The sequence below is a fragment of the Crocodylus porosus genome, unplaced genomic scaffold (genome assembly GCF_001723895.1).
Source record: "Crocodylus porosus isolate Cpor-Errol unplaced genomic scaffold, CroPor_comp1, whole genome shotgun sequence".
In the NCBI taxonomy this organism is placed as follows: Eukaryota; Metazoa; Chordata; order Crocodylia; family Crocodylidae; genus Crocodylus; species Crocodylus porosus.
Window position 1 is genome coordinate 190,926,019 of NW_017728906.1, and position 16,837 is coordinate 190,942,855.

At 38.4% G+C, this 16,837-nt stretch overlaps 1 protein-coding gene across 10 annotated transcripts in view; it reads left to right on the forward strand.

Moving 5' to 3' along the window:
- Nucleotides 1–74: 74 nt before the first annotated feature.
- PICALM (phosphatidylinositol binding clathrin assembly protein) overlaps nt 75–16,837 on the forward strand; it is a 50,610-nt gene continuing 33,847 nt past the window's right edge. For 9 of the 10 annotated variants that reach the window (XM_019530381.1, XM_019530385.1, XM_019530389.1 and 6 more), the window contains exons 1-10: nt 75–214; nt 2,560–2,635; nt 4,439–4,541; nt 8,950–9,043; nt 9,533–9,644; nt 10,694–10,800; nt 11,325–11,366; nt 12,272–12,357; nt 14,332–14,455; nt 15,441–15,577. In XM_019530381.1, coding sequence (XP_019385926.1) covers nt 95–214; nt 2,560–2,635; nt 4,439–4,541; nt 8,950–9,043; nt 9,533–9,644; nt 10,694–10,800; nt 11,325–11,366; nt 12,272–12,357; nt 14,332–14,455; nt 15,441–15,577 — 1,001 coding nt within the window. In that variant the 5' untranslated portion in view covers nt 75–94. Of the gene's footprint in view, nt 215–2,559; nt 2,636–4,438; nt 4,542–6,496; nt 6,570–8,949; nt 9,044–9,532; nt 9,645–10,693; nt 10,801–11,324; nt 11,367–12,271; nt 12,358–14,331; nt 14,456–15,440; nt 15,578–16,837 lie in introns of those variants that run through there. The other variant, XM_019530391.1, reaches the window with a different exon arrangement.

Consider the following 16,837-nt stretch of genomic DNA (forward strand, 5'->3'; position numbering starts at 1 on the left):
TATGTGAAACTCTTTTCTGTAGCACTAAATGAAATATTAAAAGAGCAAACGATCCTCTGTGTGTATTACAGACTTAATCCAGTGCACAAATGAGATGAATGTGAATATTCCACAGCTGGCAGACAGCTTGTTTGAAAGAACTGCAAACAGTAGCTGGGTGGTAGTCTTCAAGTCTCTCATCACAACTCATCATTTAATGGTGTACGGAAATGAGGTAATGCAAATGTTTTAAGTAATAAAATCATTCTTGAGAATAATTTTGACACAGTGCTTTAGAGTTCTAAAGACTCAGATTACTTTTTTTGTATAATGCGTTTCTCTCTACCCAGAATTTAAGGTCCTTAAATACCAAAGCAGCCAGAACATAAATATATTTTTAGGTGGATATGATACTTTATTATCAATTTCTATGTGGAAAGGGATCCTATTTTATTGGAACAGTAAGCATGAATGTGTCAGTGCAGAAGGAAGCATTGTTGTATGTGTTTGTGCCCCTGGCCACAACCAAATTCTAACAATGTTTTGTGCCAAGTGGAATGAATATAAATGGAGCTCAGCTGTCTGAGTTGTTTGTAGACTTAAAGGACCTTTTGTTCAAAGCTAGAATTAGCCACTAGGGGGCAAACTGCTTGTAGACACTTTAATTGTATGAAAAACACTTAAACTTGGCCTGATTTTACTACCCACCTTCATCTGCATCATTTCTAGGATATTTCTTCTGAGAATTTGAGCAGTTGTTCAGCTACATAAATACTGGATACCTAGAACATTGTATTTTAAAAGTCCTAACAGGAATTTAACACTGTCTATATGCAAGTGCCTTTTTTCTTTTCAATTTTGAAGATTTAACTTCAAGAGTCAGTGTGGTCACTTTTTAATGCCATACTAATTTGGCTAGTCCAGGTTGTATAAAAAGGCTGTGGGCTAACAATAATCCTTTTGGGATGGACCCTCTTTCTGCTGGAAATAAGTAAAATATGAAAATTGGATTCTTTTTAGGAAAGACAGCTTCAGTTAATTTCTAGAAGCTTGTGTAGAGCAGCGGTCACCAACCAGTGGATCCCAATCCACTGGTAGATCTCGGAGCCTCTTGGAGTCAATCCAAGGCTGACGTAGGGGGCTGAGTGCCCAAGTGCATGCATGCTTATGCCCCAGCCCAGCAGGTCAGTCTGGGGGGGAAGAAAGAAGTGGGGGCTAGATCGAGTCCCCTGTGGTGAGGGATGATGCCACAGGCAGGTGCAGGGGTAAGTTGAGTGGGGCCCCAGCTGAGTAGAACTTGTCTGCTGGGGAGGTGCACCCCCAAATTTTCTCCCTCTATTTGTCCCCCCTGCCTTTCCCTCCCCACAGACTTGCCTGCTGGGGAGGGGGTGGCAGCAGTGCATGGTAGATCTTGAGTTGCTTTTAAATGCCAAAGGTGATCTCCTACTTAAAGGTTGAAGACCACTGGTGTAGAGCATCCTGCAAGCATTTGAAAAATATAAACTTTATCCTAAAATCATAGTCTGCTCCAGTGTGTTGCTGACTGCAGAATTATTGTTTGTGGCTTAATGGGTACTCCTTCAGATTTTCAGAAGTGCTGAGCAGATCTGTCTTTAAGAAAACTGATATCGGTGTTCTCTCTACTGAAGTGGTTCCCAACCTTTTTTTTTTTTATTTTTTTATACTGCAGCCTGGCAGGAGCAAAACAGGGCACACGGAGCTGGCTGCCTCCCTCTTGGGGTTGCCCCACCATGCAGCTTTAACCTTGGAAGCTGCTCACCCAGGCAGACAGGCTGGGGTCTGAGCCAAGCGCTTGTGCCACAACCCAGCAGCCAACCTGCCGCAGCTTGGTACCGGGCCATGGCCTGGTGGTTGGGAACCTCTGCTCAATAGCTAGGTTAAACTTTAAAACATTTACCTGACTGTCTAATATGTTATGTTTCAATACAGCTATGTTAAGTACAGAAAACTAATTGATTTTTTTATTTAACAAATGTATTCAAAACCTGTGGTTGAATGATTCTTCTTTACAACAAATTCAAGAACCTTTTTAATGTATAAATTTAAATATGTGTTCAAGATGTATCCTGCCTCCTGTACATGTCATGCAACATGTCATTTTTCTTGATGGCTAGCAGTCATGGACCATTGATTTAGAAGTTGTCACACATTCTCTTAAGGCAAATTTGGCTTAAAGGCTCAGATGGCTTAAATTTTAAAACGTAGTTCAATGTGTGTAATGAAAATAATAAAACTTAACTTTTCTGCCTGTAGTTGCACAAGATAGATACCTTCAGTCACAGAAGCCTTTATTTTAATTATCCATCAAGCGAGCCAAATATTTTAATTTGAAACTTTAATATTAAAAATAGTACAGTCAAGATGTTCTTGCCCTTGAGGAACAGTTTTGAATTTTTTTTTTTTTTTCAAATAGGTTTGAGGGTAAATATGGGTTGAACCAAATACACTCAACATTGGGCTTTACCAACCTGGTCACAAAACAGTGAGTGTGTACTTATGTAAAATTGCAACTTGGCAATATCTTATTAAATTATTCAACATTTTCTTCCCTTCCTCTAGCGTTTTATCCAGTATCTAGCTTCCAGAAACACATTGTTTAACTTGAGCAATTTCCTAGACAAAAGTGGGTTGCAAGGTAAGGTGACTTCATTATATGTACATTTTAAAAAAAAAAAAAAAAAAAGCTTTTTCTACAGCTGGATCTGTAACTTGTGAAAATTGCTTCAACAGTTAAATGCACATCAGCTTCACATGCAGTTCTTATGGTATGCCATGTATAGTTTAGCTCACTGCTATATTCTGAGAGACATAAACATTAAACATTAACTTTTTTGTGGGGGAGAGAAACCAGGGATGTCTTGAATCTTGGTCATTTTATTCCTAATGGCTCTGAATATTGATGCATATAGTATGCTATTCAGTTTCTATTACTAGCTAATACAAGGTAAAACGTTGACTCGGTGCATGAAAACTTTAATGTTGGAGACTTTGTTTTTGAAGCTTTTTGGGATTAGTGACAGCAAGAATTTTTTGGTAGTACTTAAATTTTGTTAAATGTGCTCACCTAGCATTTGTTTGCTTTTGTAGGATTAATTATGAATAAATATACAAAAAATGGCTCAGCTCCTAGTTTAAAAGTGCTTTCAAACAAGAGAGAAAGTAACTCAGTAATTGCTACAGTAGGGCATAATGTCCAGGCCAACTGGAAGCCTGTTCTGTTGGGCACTTTGAGCTTACAGGGAAGAGATGGTTTATCCCACCACCTGATGTGATTAGATTGAAAATATATTTTATGTACCAAAGAACTTAAACATTGCTGCATACACGGAACTGCATTTTAACTTAGTAATTAGCCAATGATTGGATTCAGTCTTGGAAAATTCCACTTGCTGCCCAAGTAATGCATTTTAACAGGTGAATAGTTTTTCAAAATGACAGTCTTTGCCAGTTCATAAGAGTAGATTTTTCTGAGCCAAGAACTTTTTGCAAAGTAAATGTAACAAATTTGATGTTGGACCCCAATGACTACTGGTCCCTGTGTGGTAATCTTTTTCTGCAGTTCAGTGTGATTTCAGTTCCTGTATGGAACAGTCCTTAAAGTTGCTAAACTTTCTTGTGGACAGTGTTGTGGGGGCATCTACCAATTTTTATGTAGCCGTTCCAATTTGTTAATTGTAGTAAAATCTGCATATTCTGGCTTCATAGTAAACAGGACTTGGCACAGGCATCAAGTTGCAACTTAATTTTCAAGTTAGTAGTATAGAATTATAGGGACAGATCTTTATTAGGTTTTTAAAGATTTGGTTCTCCTACTTCCTTTTCTGAGAAGAGAGCTAAGAATAGAACTGTTTTTCCTGTGTCCGCAAGGAAGCATTTTTATCAATTTTAGGTGCCCCTGCACCCTTGTATAGGCAGTAAACATCAGTGGCATTTGGCCCTTTTTTTCTAATATAAAAGGAGTAAATATGGACTGTGGTGTTGGTTCTGGAAACTTACTCATCGGACTAGCAACACTGCATGATGTCTATGTAAGGAATTCTTTTGTTTCTTAATATCCAAAAACTTTGTATAAGAATGCTTACTCCACTTCTGGGAAAATAATTGTTTAGGCTGGTCAAGAAGACTAAGTTGCTTGCTTGCATGATATATTTGGGGATACTTGGGGGGGCGGGGGGGAATTTAGGTATATGCAGCAAGGTGCATATTATAAAATATACAACTCTTAACAGAAAATGTGTAATTTTTCTCACAGAATTGAGGGCAGTCTTAATCCTTTGAGATGAGTAGTATAAAACAAATTGCAAGGAAAAGCTGTGGACAAAAAAACCCAATCATGTGCATCTTGCTCCCTGGTCAGAACTTTTTATTAATTAAAAAAAAAAAAAAAAAAAAGCAAGCAGAAGAATAAGTTGCTGAAACCTTTTTTCCTCTTTCTTAGGATATGACATGTCCACATTCATCAGAAGGTATAGTAGGTATCTGAATGAAAAAGCAGTTTCTTACAGACAAGTGGCTTTTGATTTTACAAAGGTAAAAAGAGGGTAAGAGCTGCAGTTTTTTCTTTACCTTTTTAAAGATTTGTCTTGCAAAGCATGCTAATGAGTTGTATTTGAACATTTAATGTTGGGGGTTTATGTGGGTGTTGGTTTATATTCCATGATTCATGCACTAAAAACATTAGTGTAAGGGAATGACGGTGTTCTTGAATCTTTCCTGTGCCATTAGAGAGTACATAGGATGGAAAAGGCTTTGCTGTCTGCTGTTATCTTTGCCAGCTAATGTGTTACTTCGGAAGCTTTTTGTGGAATAATGTTTAAAAAAAAAAAAAGTAATGGAAGACTGCCTGTGTAGCAGTTTGTGAAGATCCTAATTATGGCAAAAAAAGCTGTTCCATAACGAATACAAAGCTGTCTTACAGTCCTACAGTTTGGCAGCCTTGGAGTCTATGCAGTTCGTTTGGGAAAGGTGTGGGTGTAAACATTCTGCTCTACCTTCTGTTCTTCATCCTTTCTCAAAGTGACTGTACGAGTCTCTGGTCTTGAAATTTTTGTGTATGGCTTCAAGTACATATGTACACATACATGTTTATGGCTGCTTCTTGGAGCAGAATAGAATTGTCCACTCCATTTTAAATAGAGCCAGAGTAGCTTTCATGGAAGCTGTATCTAAAGCAGCTAGTCAGTCTTTCTGCCATATTTAATGTAATGGCTAAACCAGTAAACTAAAGCAGACCTCTCCAGTATTTGTCCATGTTGGTGTTCATCCTGTCATGGACATGAGATTGGGTAGTAGGGTCTATTGTCATGGATGTCCTCATGCGTTCCATGTTGTCCAAGGACATGAAGGGTAGAGTGGGCCTACCTTGTCTTCAGATCCTTTTCACCACTGTTGGCAGAAAGACAGAACCCAAGCAGCGCCCATTTGCCCTTTTGCAACTCTTAGTATGATTATGTAGCTAGTTTACTTTAAACCCCATTGGCCTTATTAAGTAGATTTTCCTTGGTTTAGTTTCTCAGTAACCTGCAAACTTTTTATCTTAAGAGATTCCAGACTATGTTGTGGATTTCTATCAATCAACTTCACACTCATTCAGCAGCATAGAAACCTATTTTGTACTTCTTAGACGTGGTTTTGTGCCTGGGTGAAAGCTTGTCAGGCTTTGCATACAGCCTATGAAAGGGTAGCTGAAAATTAATGCATCTGCCCAAGAGATGAGTAACAGGCATGTGCATGGTTTTTGCAAGAAGTGCTTTCCTCAAGCTCATGGTAAGACCTACTTGAGGTGCACCAACAGACTTTTTTTTTCCTGTAAATGAAAGTGCAGGGCATGTCTAAATCATCTTTGTACACAAGGGCTAAGTACAGACAGTCAAAAAGCCCGAGGCTGAATTGATTCAGCCTTTGCTGCAGAGATTAAACTGAGAAATAACTGGACATGCATTTAATTTTGATGCAGAAAATGTAGCCACATACTTGCAGTGGCTCAGGCCAGGAGCTGGGAGGTGTTAGAGCATGACATGGGCTGTGTGTTCTCTTCCTTTTCCTGCTGCCTGGGATCTCTGGGACTCGCAGTCCAGACTCTGAGCAGCAGGACTCTTCCTGCTTCCAAGCACAGGCAGGGGCTTCTTCCAGGTGCCTCTGGAATTTGAAGTCCACAGTCACAGCCAGCCATAAGTTTGAGCAGGGAAAGGGGTGTTTCTAATCAGTTAAATTGGTTTATGTAACTTCTGTCCCTATCCAAGGCCTTTGGCTCCCTTAAGAAGCTTGCCTAGACTTGCATGGTCTGGAAATCATGGCCATTCCTGTGGCAACCAAAATTTGTGCTTCTCTTAGAAATCTAACATTTCAAGTGTTGACGGGCAACAGGACAGCTATACATTTGTCTGCAAACCAGACATCATCTATGCTATATCAGGAGGTCATTCAGTATCAGACTTAATGTATTCCTTACTGCCATTCATCTTTCAGGTGTTGAGGCCTTGCTAGCAGATGACTCTGGAAGTTTTCAGACAACTTGAGTAATCGGTCAAGGATAGAGCTATGTAGAATAGTGTTGCAGGACATCTTTTGTAAGTGGAGACTTCCATAAAATATACTTAAGGTTGGTCAAACCTGGTTTAGAGTAGTGATTGTAAATGTCATCTAAAAAATATTTGTTTAACCACCTCTAATATCGGTTAAACAATTAACTGATAACACAGCAGCTTGGACATTGCTGCTGCTGGGAGTTGATCCTAGAGACTTGACTTTGGGGAAGGGGAGGAGTCAAGTCCAGCCAGACAACACAGCCCACCTGAAGCCCTGCCCTTGGAGGGCTGTGAACCAGCAGCTAACTGCTTAACTAAGTCATGAGGCTGCCTTCCTCTTAAGCTTTGAGTACTAGTCCCCCTTCCTTCTTTGCTCCTCTCTCCCTCACTTCTGCATACCCTGCTGCCTTCTGGTTCCTGCTGGGGCACAGGGCAGTTTCTTCCCCCCACCCCTGCCAGACTGCACAGATGCTGAGCCAAAGGAGAACCAGTAAACTAACCAGTTGTTACTGCACATACTGGTTAAACTATTAAGTTTTTAATTTTTGACATCCCTAATCTAGAGGGGACTCCGAAGTCTTGCTAGCAGATACCTTTCCTATCCCTTGCATGCCAGAACTCAATTTCCTGTCTTGGCACTCCTGATGCCAAAGAAAATTGAAATGAGATGTGACATCACAAGTTGATAGCCCTGTAATGGGCCAGGCACTTGTGGCATACAACCTGGTGACTCTCTCAATATAGGCCCCACTAGCTTTTTGCCTTCTCTGCTCAGCAGTGTCACTACACAGTTGCCAGATCCTGCACTTGTACCCAGTGTTGTCATAGCCAAGAGCCTGAGTACTGGCTGGCTGACACCTAGCTAAAAGAAGTGGCTTGGCTGAAGGTAGGACCCTTTTTACACCAACACAGGAAAGCTTCAGCTAGATCATCTTTTATAAAGCTAAATGGAAAAGGCTTACTATTTTTCAGCACTGACTGCTTTACCTGATAACTGCTACTTCAGTGGCACTTGTTTCAGGACTAGTTAATATTCTAATTGGAACTTTGATAGTTGTTCCCTAGGGATGCATCTGAAAACAATGTCAGTTCATTGACCTCTTGTCCATGGCATGCTCTATTTCCTCATCCTACAGGTAGCTAGATTTCTGAAATGCATTTATTCATAGTTTTCTGCAGCTTCTATGCCATATCCCTTTTGGGTTCTCCATAGGCTTGTTGGGTCACCTCAAGACCTCTTAGCCATGACTCCTCCCCTGCCCCCCTTGATCACATTCATTAATGCCTTTAGTAGTTTAAAAAGCTTGAAGGATAAGAGAGATTCCAGTCCTTATGGTGTCTTTCCCCCATAAGATAGGCTTATACTCAGGCCTTATCACACATCCCTGCATACCTACTGGTTCAGAATTCTAATATGAAGCAATATATTAATCTTCCAGTTTGGGTTACTTTTCCTGTTTGGCTTTCTTCGGCTATAGTGATCCTAAGCTGCTTTTTTTCCCCTGAAAAGACTAGAAGATTTTAAATTTAATTTGCAAGTTAAAAGTTTGAGGTAGAAATATAGACTTCAGTATCAAGGCATTTAAAAAAAAAAAAAAAGTGAAGATAAAAACTTTATTTTAGTGAGTAATATAGAGAGCAGGGGTTTTTTTCTTATAGATGGCTTGTGTTCATTGTTCTTTCTCCCTGAATTAACCTTTTTTTCTCTTAACCTATGTATTGTTTAGATATCTTTTTGAAGCATCCACCAGTTGAATAATTCCAAATAACAATGATACTCTAGTTAAAAATAAGGCTACAAGTATTAATCGGTACATAATTTAAATCTAATTGTACGACTTGATTCAGTGTTCCTTCAGTTGCAAGATACCAGCGTGTTTTTAGTTCTGACATTTAAAGAGAACTTTTAAAAGATGCTGATACACTTAACTAATGCACTTTATATAATATAATATGTTTATTTTAAGCAATATTGAAACAGAACTTTAAATGATGAGAGAGAAGTGTAAGTACTTTGTTTTAGAAATACTTCTTAGTACTTTTGAGAAGACTCTTCCAGATACTTGAATTATTTTGTTTTTTGAAGCAAGCTTTTATAAAGCCAGTAATGTTTTTATGTAGTCACTTAGTGAATTGCACACACCCAAAACCATTACATTTTGGTGTTAAGAATTCCCTGAGTCTTGGAACAGATCAGTTTTTGAAGCTTCCATCATGAGTACTACCTTCTGGCCATGAAATGTTTTTTTTCTGATGGCTATACTTACAGTTCTTTGGCCATACAACATTAAATATCACATGTCTGCCTTCTTTGTTGAACTCTAACTACTGTTTTGATTTCATTCTTGTACTTCATTTCAGTAGAAATTTATTTCTGAAAACTCGATTGGGGAATTTTTTACTTGTGTTTTTTGTATTATAGGGCTGATGGAGTCATGAGAACAATGAACACAGAAAAACTTCTCAAAACTGTACCAATTATACAAAATCAGATGGATGCACTTCTTGATTTCAATGTAAGTTTAATTGTTTTACCCATCAGTCATAGCATCAAGTAAAACGGTGGGATTTTTTCCTTTACAAAGTTCACTGTGAAACCTGATGATACAATATTTTAACTTTACTTCTAATATGCTTGGTTTGATTAGCAAAAAATATCTTCCACTTGGTGCATAAACCATGAAGTGACTGTATCCAGTGAGTCATGTTGAGTTGATAAGTAGTGCAGGCAGTTAAAGAGGTTTTAAAACACATTACTGAATTTTTTTCAATTTTGCTGTCTTGATCTGTAATGTTAGTCATGTATTTTGGCGGGCAGATTTTATTTAGTTTGGCCTCTGCTGATCCTCTATTCAGCTGGCTATTAATAAAATATGAATTGTTTCACTGATTTCACAAGTGAATAATGTTGGAACTTATCTGAAAGTTTTTTGTTTTTTTTTCTAGTGAGTTGAGTCCAGTGCAGTGAAACGCATATTTTTTTTTCTTTTTTCTAATATCACTAGGTCAATAGCAATGAGCTTACGAATGGTGTAATTAATGCTGCCTTCATGCTTCTCTTCAAAGATGCCATCAGACTCTTTGCAGCATATAATGAAGGAATTATTAACCTGCTGGGTAAATATTTCTGTTCTGCAGTATTGCAGTACTTCTTGTTTCAGTAAGCTGTTTGTACTGTAATTTCAGGAAAAAAAGACTACTTGTGTCTTAAGAGCACCAAAACACTGAACATAAATAAAATAACATTTTAGTCTTCATTTTTCAAGGCTTTTTACCACCAAGTATCCTTAAAGGTCCAGAGAAATGAGCAATTTCCTTTTGTGTTTTTTTAAAGCATGGAAATATTGTTTCAGATTGTCCCATAGAACTATGGTGCAGAATCAGATGGCAGAATTGACACTTGTTTACACTGCAGTCTTAAAGAGTTTTTACTTTTCTTGTAATTAAGCCTTTTGGTTCTAACTTTTATAGTCTGTGCATTCCTACAGTGAATTTCCCAGTAATAATGCCAACATACAGTATTAATAAACTATAGTAGTTCTTGGTCTTTCCTTTTTAGATCTTGGAAGGAAGAGTGAGTGTCCCTTGTTAGAGTTGCCACTAAACAGCCTGCAACTATGTGCAGAGAGTGGTAGTTAAGCCACATTAGTCTAAAGTTAGGCAGATGGTGGAATTAGATCTTAAGAGTGTCTGTCTGAGGTCAACTGTTGCTTACAAAAGTTCACGCATCTCTGATTCTGCCTGTGGTGCACCTCTACTTTGCCTTCAACTTAACAGTCCCACTTATGACCAGGTGTTTCAGGGTAGCTGTATAGTTTTGACCTTCATGTTCCCCTCATACACTTATCTGAAAAGTGAATTATTAAACATCTTAGGCTGCATCTCTCCAGCAATCGAGTTGTTTTTTAAACTTCATTAATTTGTACAGGATGAAAGAATGTACAAACATTGACTGAGATTTGACTGACTGACTGACTTGTTTTCCATCCCTGATTGAAGCAAGGCTCTTTCATAGCAACTTCCACAATGAACAAGACAGGAGAAACAAGGCTTTGGATACTTTTCTGCATTAAGTCACAGCTGTTACTTGTATACATTTGAAATGGAAAGCATGTACTGTATGCTTAATGTCTTATGTGATTTTGAGTATTTTTCCCTTTTTACAGAGAAATACTTTGACATGAAAAAGAACCAGTGTAAAGAAGGTCTTGACATTTATAAGAAGTTTCTTACTAGAATGACAAGGATTTCAGAGTTCCTCAAAGTCGCAGAGGTAACCCTTGCCATCATGGTTTTATGGCAGAAGTGCCAGCTCTTAAAGTAAAAGATGTGTCCATTTAATATCATGTAGAGTACATTGTAATCTTCAAGAGACAGGTTTTGTCAGTTCCATTAGTTGATTTCTTTCCAGCTGTGTGCGCTGCATGTCAGTAGTGCTCAAATTCCATAGACTACTTTTGAGAGATGAGACTCCCTGATATCTCAGTCTTGAACTTCCTGGCTTTTTCTCAAAACCTTTTCTTGTGGACCTTAATGAAAGGGCTTAACCAAACCACTGTTAAACCCTGAGAGAACTTTTTATTCCAACTTCATTACAACTGCATGTACATCTTTAATAAACAAGTGGTTTCAGTTTTTATACAACCAAATTAATCTCATTACTGGCCGAACCACAATTACACATGGCTTTGGCTTTTCTTGTATCATTTCACTTTAACATGATTTCTCTTTGAGCATTGAAGTCTATAAGCAATCAGAAGGATGGTTCTGAAGCTCACTGTATTTATTTTATTGCAGCAAGTTGGAATTGACAGAGGAGACATTCCAGATCTTTCTCAGGTAGATAAAGTGTGCATGTGTCAATGCATGGCATGTTGGCTTCTAGATCGCATAATCAGAAAAACTTGGCGTTTTTTGGCTTTCATTTATGCTTTTTTGCATAAGTTGTCTGTTCATGATTAAGTTTAATTCTAATTCCTAGGAAGGCAGAGAGGCACCTTTTTTATAGACTGGTGTTCTCCAATGCTGAGGATACTAATACATGAGAAATTAAGTTGTTTACTGTTGACTTATTTTGTACATCAGTTCTGCTTTTAGGTTAAGGATTCTGTTAAACTTGATTTTGTTTTCTGCTTTCAAGAGAACACAAGTCAAACAATTTAAATACTCAAGTTTTAAACACAATCCTTAGCTTTTAAAAGCATGATAAACTGATCTGACTGTGTGGAGTTGGCGAATGGAGCAGTTGCAAATACTTTAAAATTTAGCAATGTGGCTGTTTTCTAGCAGAAGGCTTCAGAATGTTAGTTAAGTCTTTACGATGACTTGCAGAGGATACGCATGCTTCAGATTTGGTCCAGCTTCCTGTTTTTTAGTGTCCTTTGGAATGTGGCTACTCACTTAACTCTTTCTTTGTGCCTTTTCTTACTGTTCACTTTTTTTCACATTTTCAGTCAGTAGTTTTTGATAATGAAACCATCATGACCAATGACACTGCCAAAGGAGGGTGGTGAATACTATGTTGCCTGATGCTTTAAATGCTTTGCTCAATGATTTCTCTACTGAAAGTGAAATTTTAGCATTACTTGATGGGGTTTGTTATTTGTTTGGTGTTTTTTAGATACTTCTTTCCCTCCAATTATACTTTCCAGCACTGGGGGAATAAGGTATTAGCTGCTTCTTTCAGCTCTTGTCTGTTTTTGTTTTGGATTTTTTGCATCTATTCCTTCACTGCTCTTTTGCAGGCCCCAAGCAGTCTTCTTGATGCTTTGGAACAACATTTAGCCTCTTTGGAAGGGAAGAAAATCAAAGACTCCACAGCTGCAAGCAGGTGTGTATATTATTACTGTCACACAACAGACGGATGGGTTACTTTAGAATCCCTTTCTTCTAAATGATACCATAAACATGATGTTGCTGCCACAGTACAGAAACAAGCACTCTGCATGTTGTGAGTGGCTTTTATAACTTATGTTGGAAAGGTGTCTTTACTTTACATGTAATGACAGAACTTAAGTGAATGCTGTAGAACTCATGGTGCTTATTGCTTGGAAAGGTGTCCATATCTAGGTTGCGCTATTAGATATTAAAATGTACTCAACATGCAGGCATGCCTTTAAGACTTTAATATCTGTGGCTGTTCACTGTTTAAACACTTAATGAAATATGGTTCTTTTTCTGGATATAAAATTATGAGCAGGTCATGTAAAACCTATGATAAATGCCACAGTACTGAGAGGAGAGCTCCTAACTTAAATTAAACATTAAACTATTTTCCCTCATACTGCATGCCCTTTTATTTTTTTTGGAAGGCAGGGACAGCGTATAATCTCCAGCTCTCTCACTCTCTCTCTTTCCTGCATAGCCAGGAAGTACAGTATTAACCCTTTTGCAGCTGAATTGTTGGTAGCTCTTGGCCACTCAAACAAAAGCTGAAACTAGCTGCTGACAACTGAAATTCTAGAACTATCCATGAAGTCCAAAGAGCTTAAAAATAGCATGCAGGGTAGTGGAATAATTACTCCTGGTCTCTTCTAACAGACAGACATTGCTGAAGAAAGGGTAGTTTGATTAGTGGAACATCAAGACTGTTTAAAAAGGTGAGAAGGTTAACACCCATGGAGTGAAGATTGAACTGCAAAGAGAGAGATTATAATGAGCCATGAAGTCAACTGGCTCCCTCAAAACTGCCTGAATAGAAATGCCACTGCTGCTGCCACATAGTTGGTTTTTAAACTTTGGGTGGAGCAGAAAGCAAAACAGGGTGCAGCTGCATCCTGTTCGTGCTGGGTTCTACCCCTGCCTTGTGGCTACTGGAGGGAATAGAATTAAAAGCAGCAGCAGCTATCTTACCTCATTTCTCTGCTGCCTATCCTGGGCAGAAAATCAGCTGCCCCACTCAAACTCACCCTGATGTTCAAAGGCTAATTTTTTTGTGGGGAAAGTGTGGTATAAAATACAGAATGTAATATGTTTAGTCTTTTATATATGTTACTTGAAAATATCACTTTCTTTGCATTATTTCTCAACTTGTCATCAAACTTAAAAAACAAAAACAAAATAAAATGATAGATATACCAAGGCATATGTGGGGAAGGTTGGGATTCTCTATTCAGTCAGACCAGTCCCCAGCAATCACAGAAGTGAGTCTGGTTAAGTGGGGGAAAGCATTTCTGTGCTCAGCCTGACCTTCCCATTCAGCAAGGAGACAGCTATAGGGCAAACCAGGGAGATCACATTGCCCCTAGGATTGCATCATAAAGGGTGAGACAAGGGGCAATGTGTTTCACCCAATAAAATAGATCAATTGTGCTGGAACACAGTTGATTCTCTTTACTAGGGAAGTGTCTGTTTCTAGCCAAAGACTCATTTTAATATCTGGTTTATGTTAAAATTTTGAATTTCATTCAAAGTGTACTTGCTTACAAATAGTACCTAAGGTATTAAAACTTTCGTATGCATGTACAAAATGTGCACATCAGATCTTTGAAAATTCAGTTTACAGTTTAGCAGAGAAACAGAACAAAACTACAAGGATAAACTCATGTGAAATTACTTCAGATCACTTTTGCACCCAAATTCTTATCTAACAACTCTTCCTACTATTGTTGGTTCAATAAAAGATATCACCAAAAACCATTTACAAAACAGTTTACAAGAGTCAGCAACAAGTATGTTGTTGGCTTAAAAATGCACATTCTGTAAATGATCTGAGAAGCAAGCAAAGCATTTTCTAATCATGTGTTCCCATCCCATGTTGTGCATGAACAGCCAGTTTTTCCCTCCCTCTGTCCAATTACTCTAGGGCTACTACCCTTTCCAATGCAGTCTCTTCCCTTGCAAGTACTGGCCTGTCTCTCACTAAAGTAGATGAAAGGGAAAAACAAGCTGCATTAGAGGAAGAACAGGCTCGTTTAAAAGCTTTAAAGGTAAGCATGTCGTCTTATCCAGTAGTAAGGTTGGTTTTGGTTTTTGTTTTATTTAACTGTAATGTTTCTCAAATTTCAAGATGATCCTGAATGTAAGACCTTTCACCCCCAATAATTAGGTTCTATATATGGAAAATGTATTGACTGGCTATAATTTTTTTCATGTAAAGAACCTAATTACTGGTGGGCCATCTTTAATTTATACCCCCATCACTGGAGGGGGGCAGAGCAGTAGGGGCTATAGGTGCTGTGGGGGAGGTCAAGCAGCTTGCTCTCTGCCACCTCTGCCTTTCCTGTGAGTGCTGCTGCTACAGGTCAAGTTTTTAGTGCCCTGAGCTGCAGTGTGCTCATAGCCTGTTGACACAGAGGAAAGGCAAGTGGGGAGGGAGAGAGGCAGGTGGAGGATCAGTGGAGACTGGGGGGTAGAGGCTACAGGGAGATGGCAGGATTCAGGGGTAGGGCAGGCAGCAGCTATGACACTAAATCTGTGCAGGGGTGGAGGTGGAGCTGTAGCAGCTGCTGCCCCCATTTCCTGATACTTAATTTTTAAGCCAAGGGACCCTCCTTCTACTGTGTTAAATGAGAGGGGAAAGCTTCATTTTGGAATCAAATAAATATGGTACTAATATCTGCATCTTCTTAAATTGTTAGAATCCTCAAATGATGTATAGCATTTTACTTGCTAGCTAGTATTACATTTTCAGGAGCTGTAGGGATTACATAGTATTCTTTTTGTATATTGGTTTATCAGTTAACTTGTGTTTCAAAGATATGGAACATACTCTTATTCTTTATAGATGTTTATCTTGTGTGTATATATACAAACAATTTGTTTTTAAAAAAAAAAAAAAAAATGCCCTGATGCTGTATGGAGTGAGTAAAAATTCTCTAGACAGGTTTTTTGGGGTTTTTTATTTATGTACCTCTGTGCCCTATAAACAAATCTTGTTTCTGGATTTCTTATGCCAGCTCAATTTTCCAACAGGAACAGCGTCTAAAAGAACTTGCAAAGAAACCTCATACCTCTTTAACAACAGCAGCTTCTCCTGTGTCAACTGCAGCAGGAAGCTTAATGACTGCACCAGCCACTGATATTTTTTCTACCCCCAGTTCTTCAAACAGGTATGCTTCTAGAGTAACTCTGCTTACGAGCCAACTCCAGCTGGGGTCATCCAACTGCTCCAATTGCATGTTGAAAGAGAGAATTTTAGCTAGAGTGCATCAATCGCACCTAAGTATATGTAGAATGATTCCTCCCTTTCCAGATTAGTGTTTGATGCAAAAAAAATGCTGCTGACAATCTTTGCAACTGGCTTTATTAATATAGGAGCTGGTTTTGTACTCAGTACTGCAAAATATGTCCTGTCCCAAAGAGCCTTGCCAAATAGGTTAGAAAGATCCTATAATTCATATTGGAGGCTGCCAAGGATGGTGCTTACCTTTTAATGTTCCACTTGTCCACACTTTTTTTTTTAAGTGTACACAACATGCTATTGCTATAGCATGCTGTTTTTCCTATGTGACCTTTCTAGACTGCAAGTTGAAATGCAGGTGGGTGCCTGGTGTATTTAATACGGAAGAATTCCTGATAGTGCAACTCTGCATTCTGGATTACTGAGTGCATGCTAATCTTGGCCTTGCATACCCTCATTTCTGCTTAGTTCTGAACTTCATTTGCACAGAAATCAAATGAATAGTGCCATATTGTGGATCACTATGAAGTGGAAAGTAGGGAATAGTCGTCCAAAAGCTTTTTCATTTTGGACTTGAATCCAATAAACTGTCCTTGTGGAGCTCACATAGGAACTTGTATACTTCCTTTCCAGTATTTACTGTCCTTCAAAAATGGTCTGCCTTGTGATGCACTTGTTTCCTAGTAGATAACAATGTATAGGATACTATTTATGGGACACCAGCAATATAGCAAATGCATATATCAAACACTACATTTGGAGTTGCAGAAAACAACAGTTGAAGTTTATCACCAACTGTAAGGGTTGTGGGTAGAAATGTAAACGTGTGGCACTTCTGTAGCTTGCTAAAGACGAGGCATTTTTAGAATAACTAGATGTAGTTGTGTTGTATGGATACCCAAATATTTGCATGCTCATTCAGTTATCTGAAACCCAGAAATTTCACAAAGCTATTTGAGCAGTCAGAAATGCTATGCTTGGAAAAGACAAATGCAGCTGAAAAGCTGATAAATGATGTAATCTATTTTGGCTTGTATTTAATTTTTAAAATATAGATAATAGAATGATTCTGTAGAGTCTTTCCTTTGTCCATTGCAGAGAGAGAGTACACACAAAGAAATAGTTCCTGAGTTAAGTCTTGCTCGTTTTCTCATCTCCTTCTTGGTGTGTGTTTTTTTTTTTTTTTTTT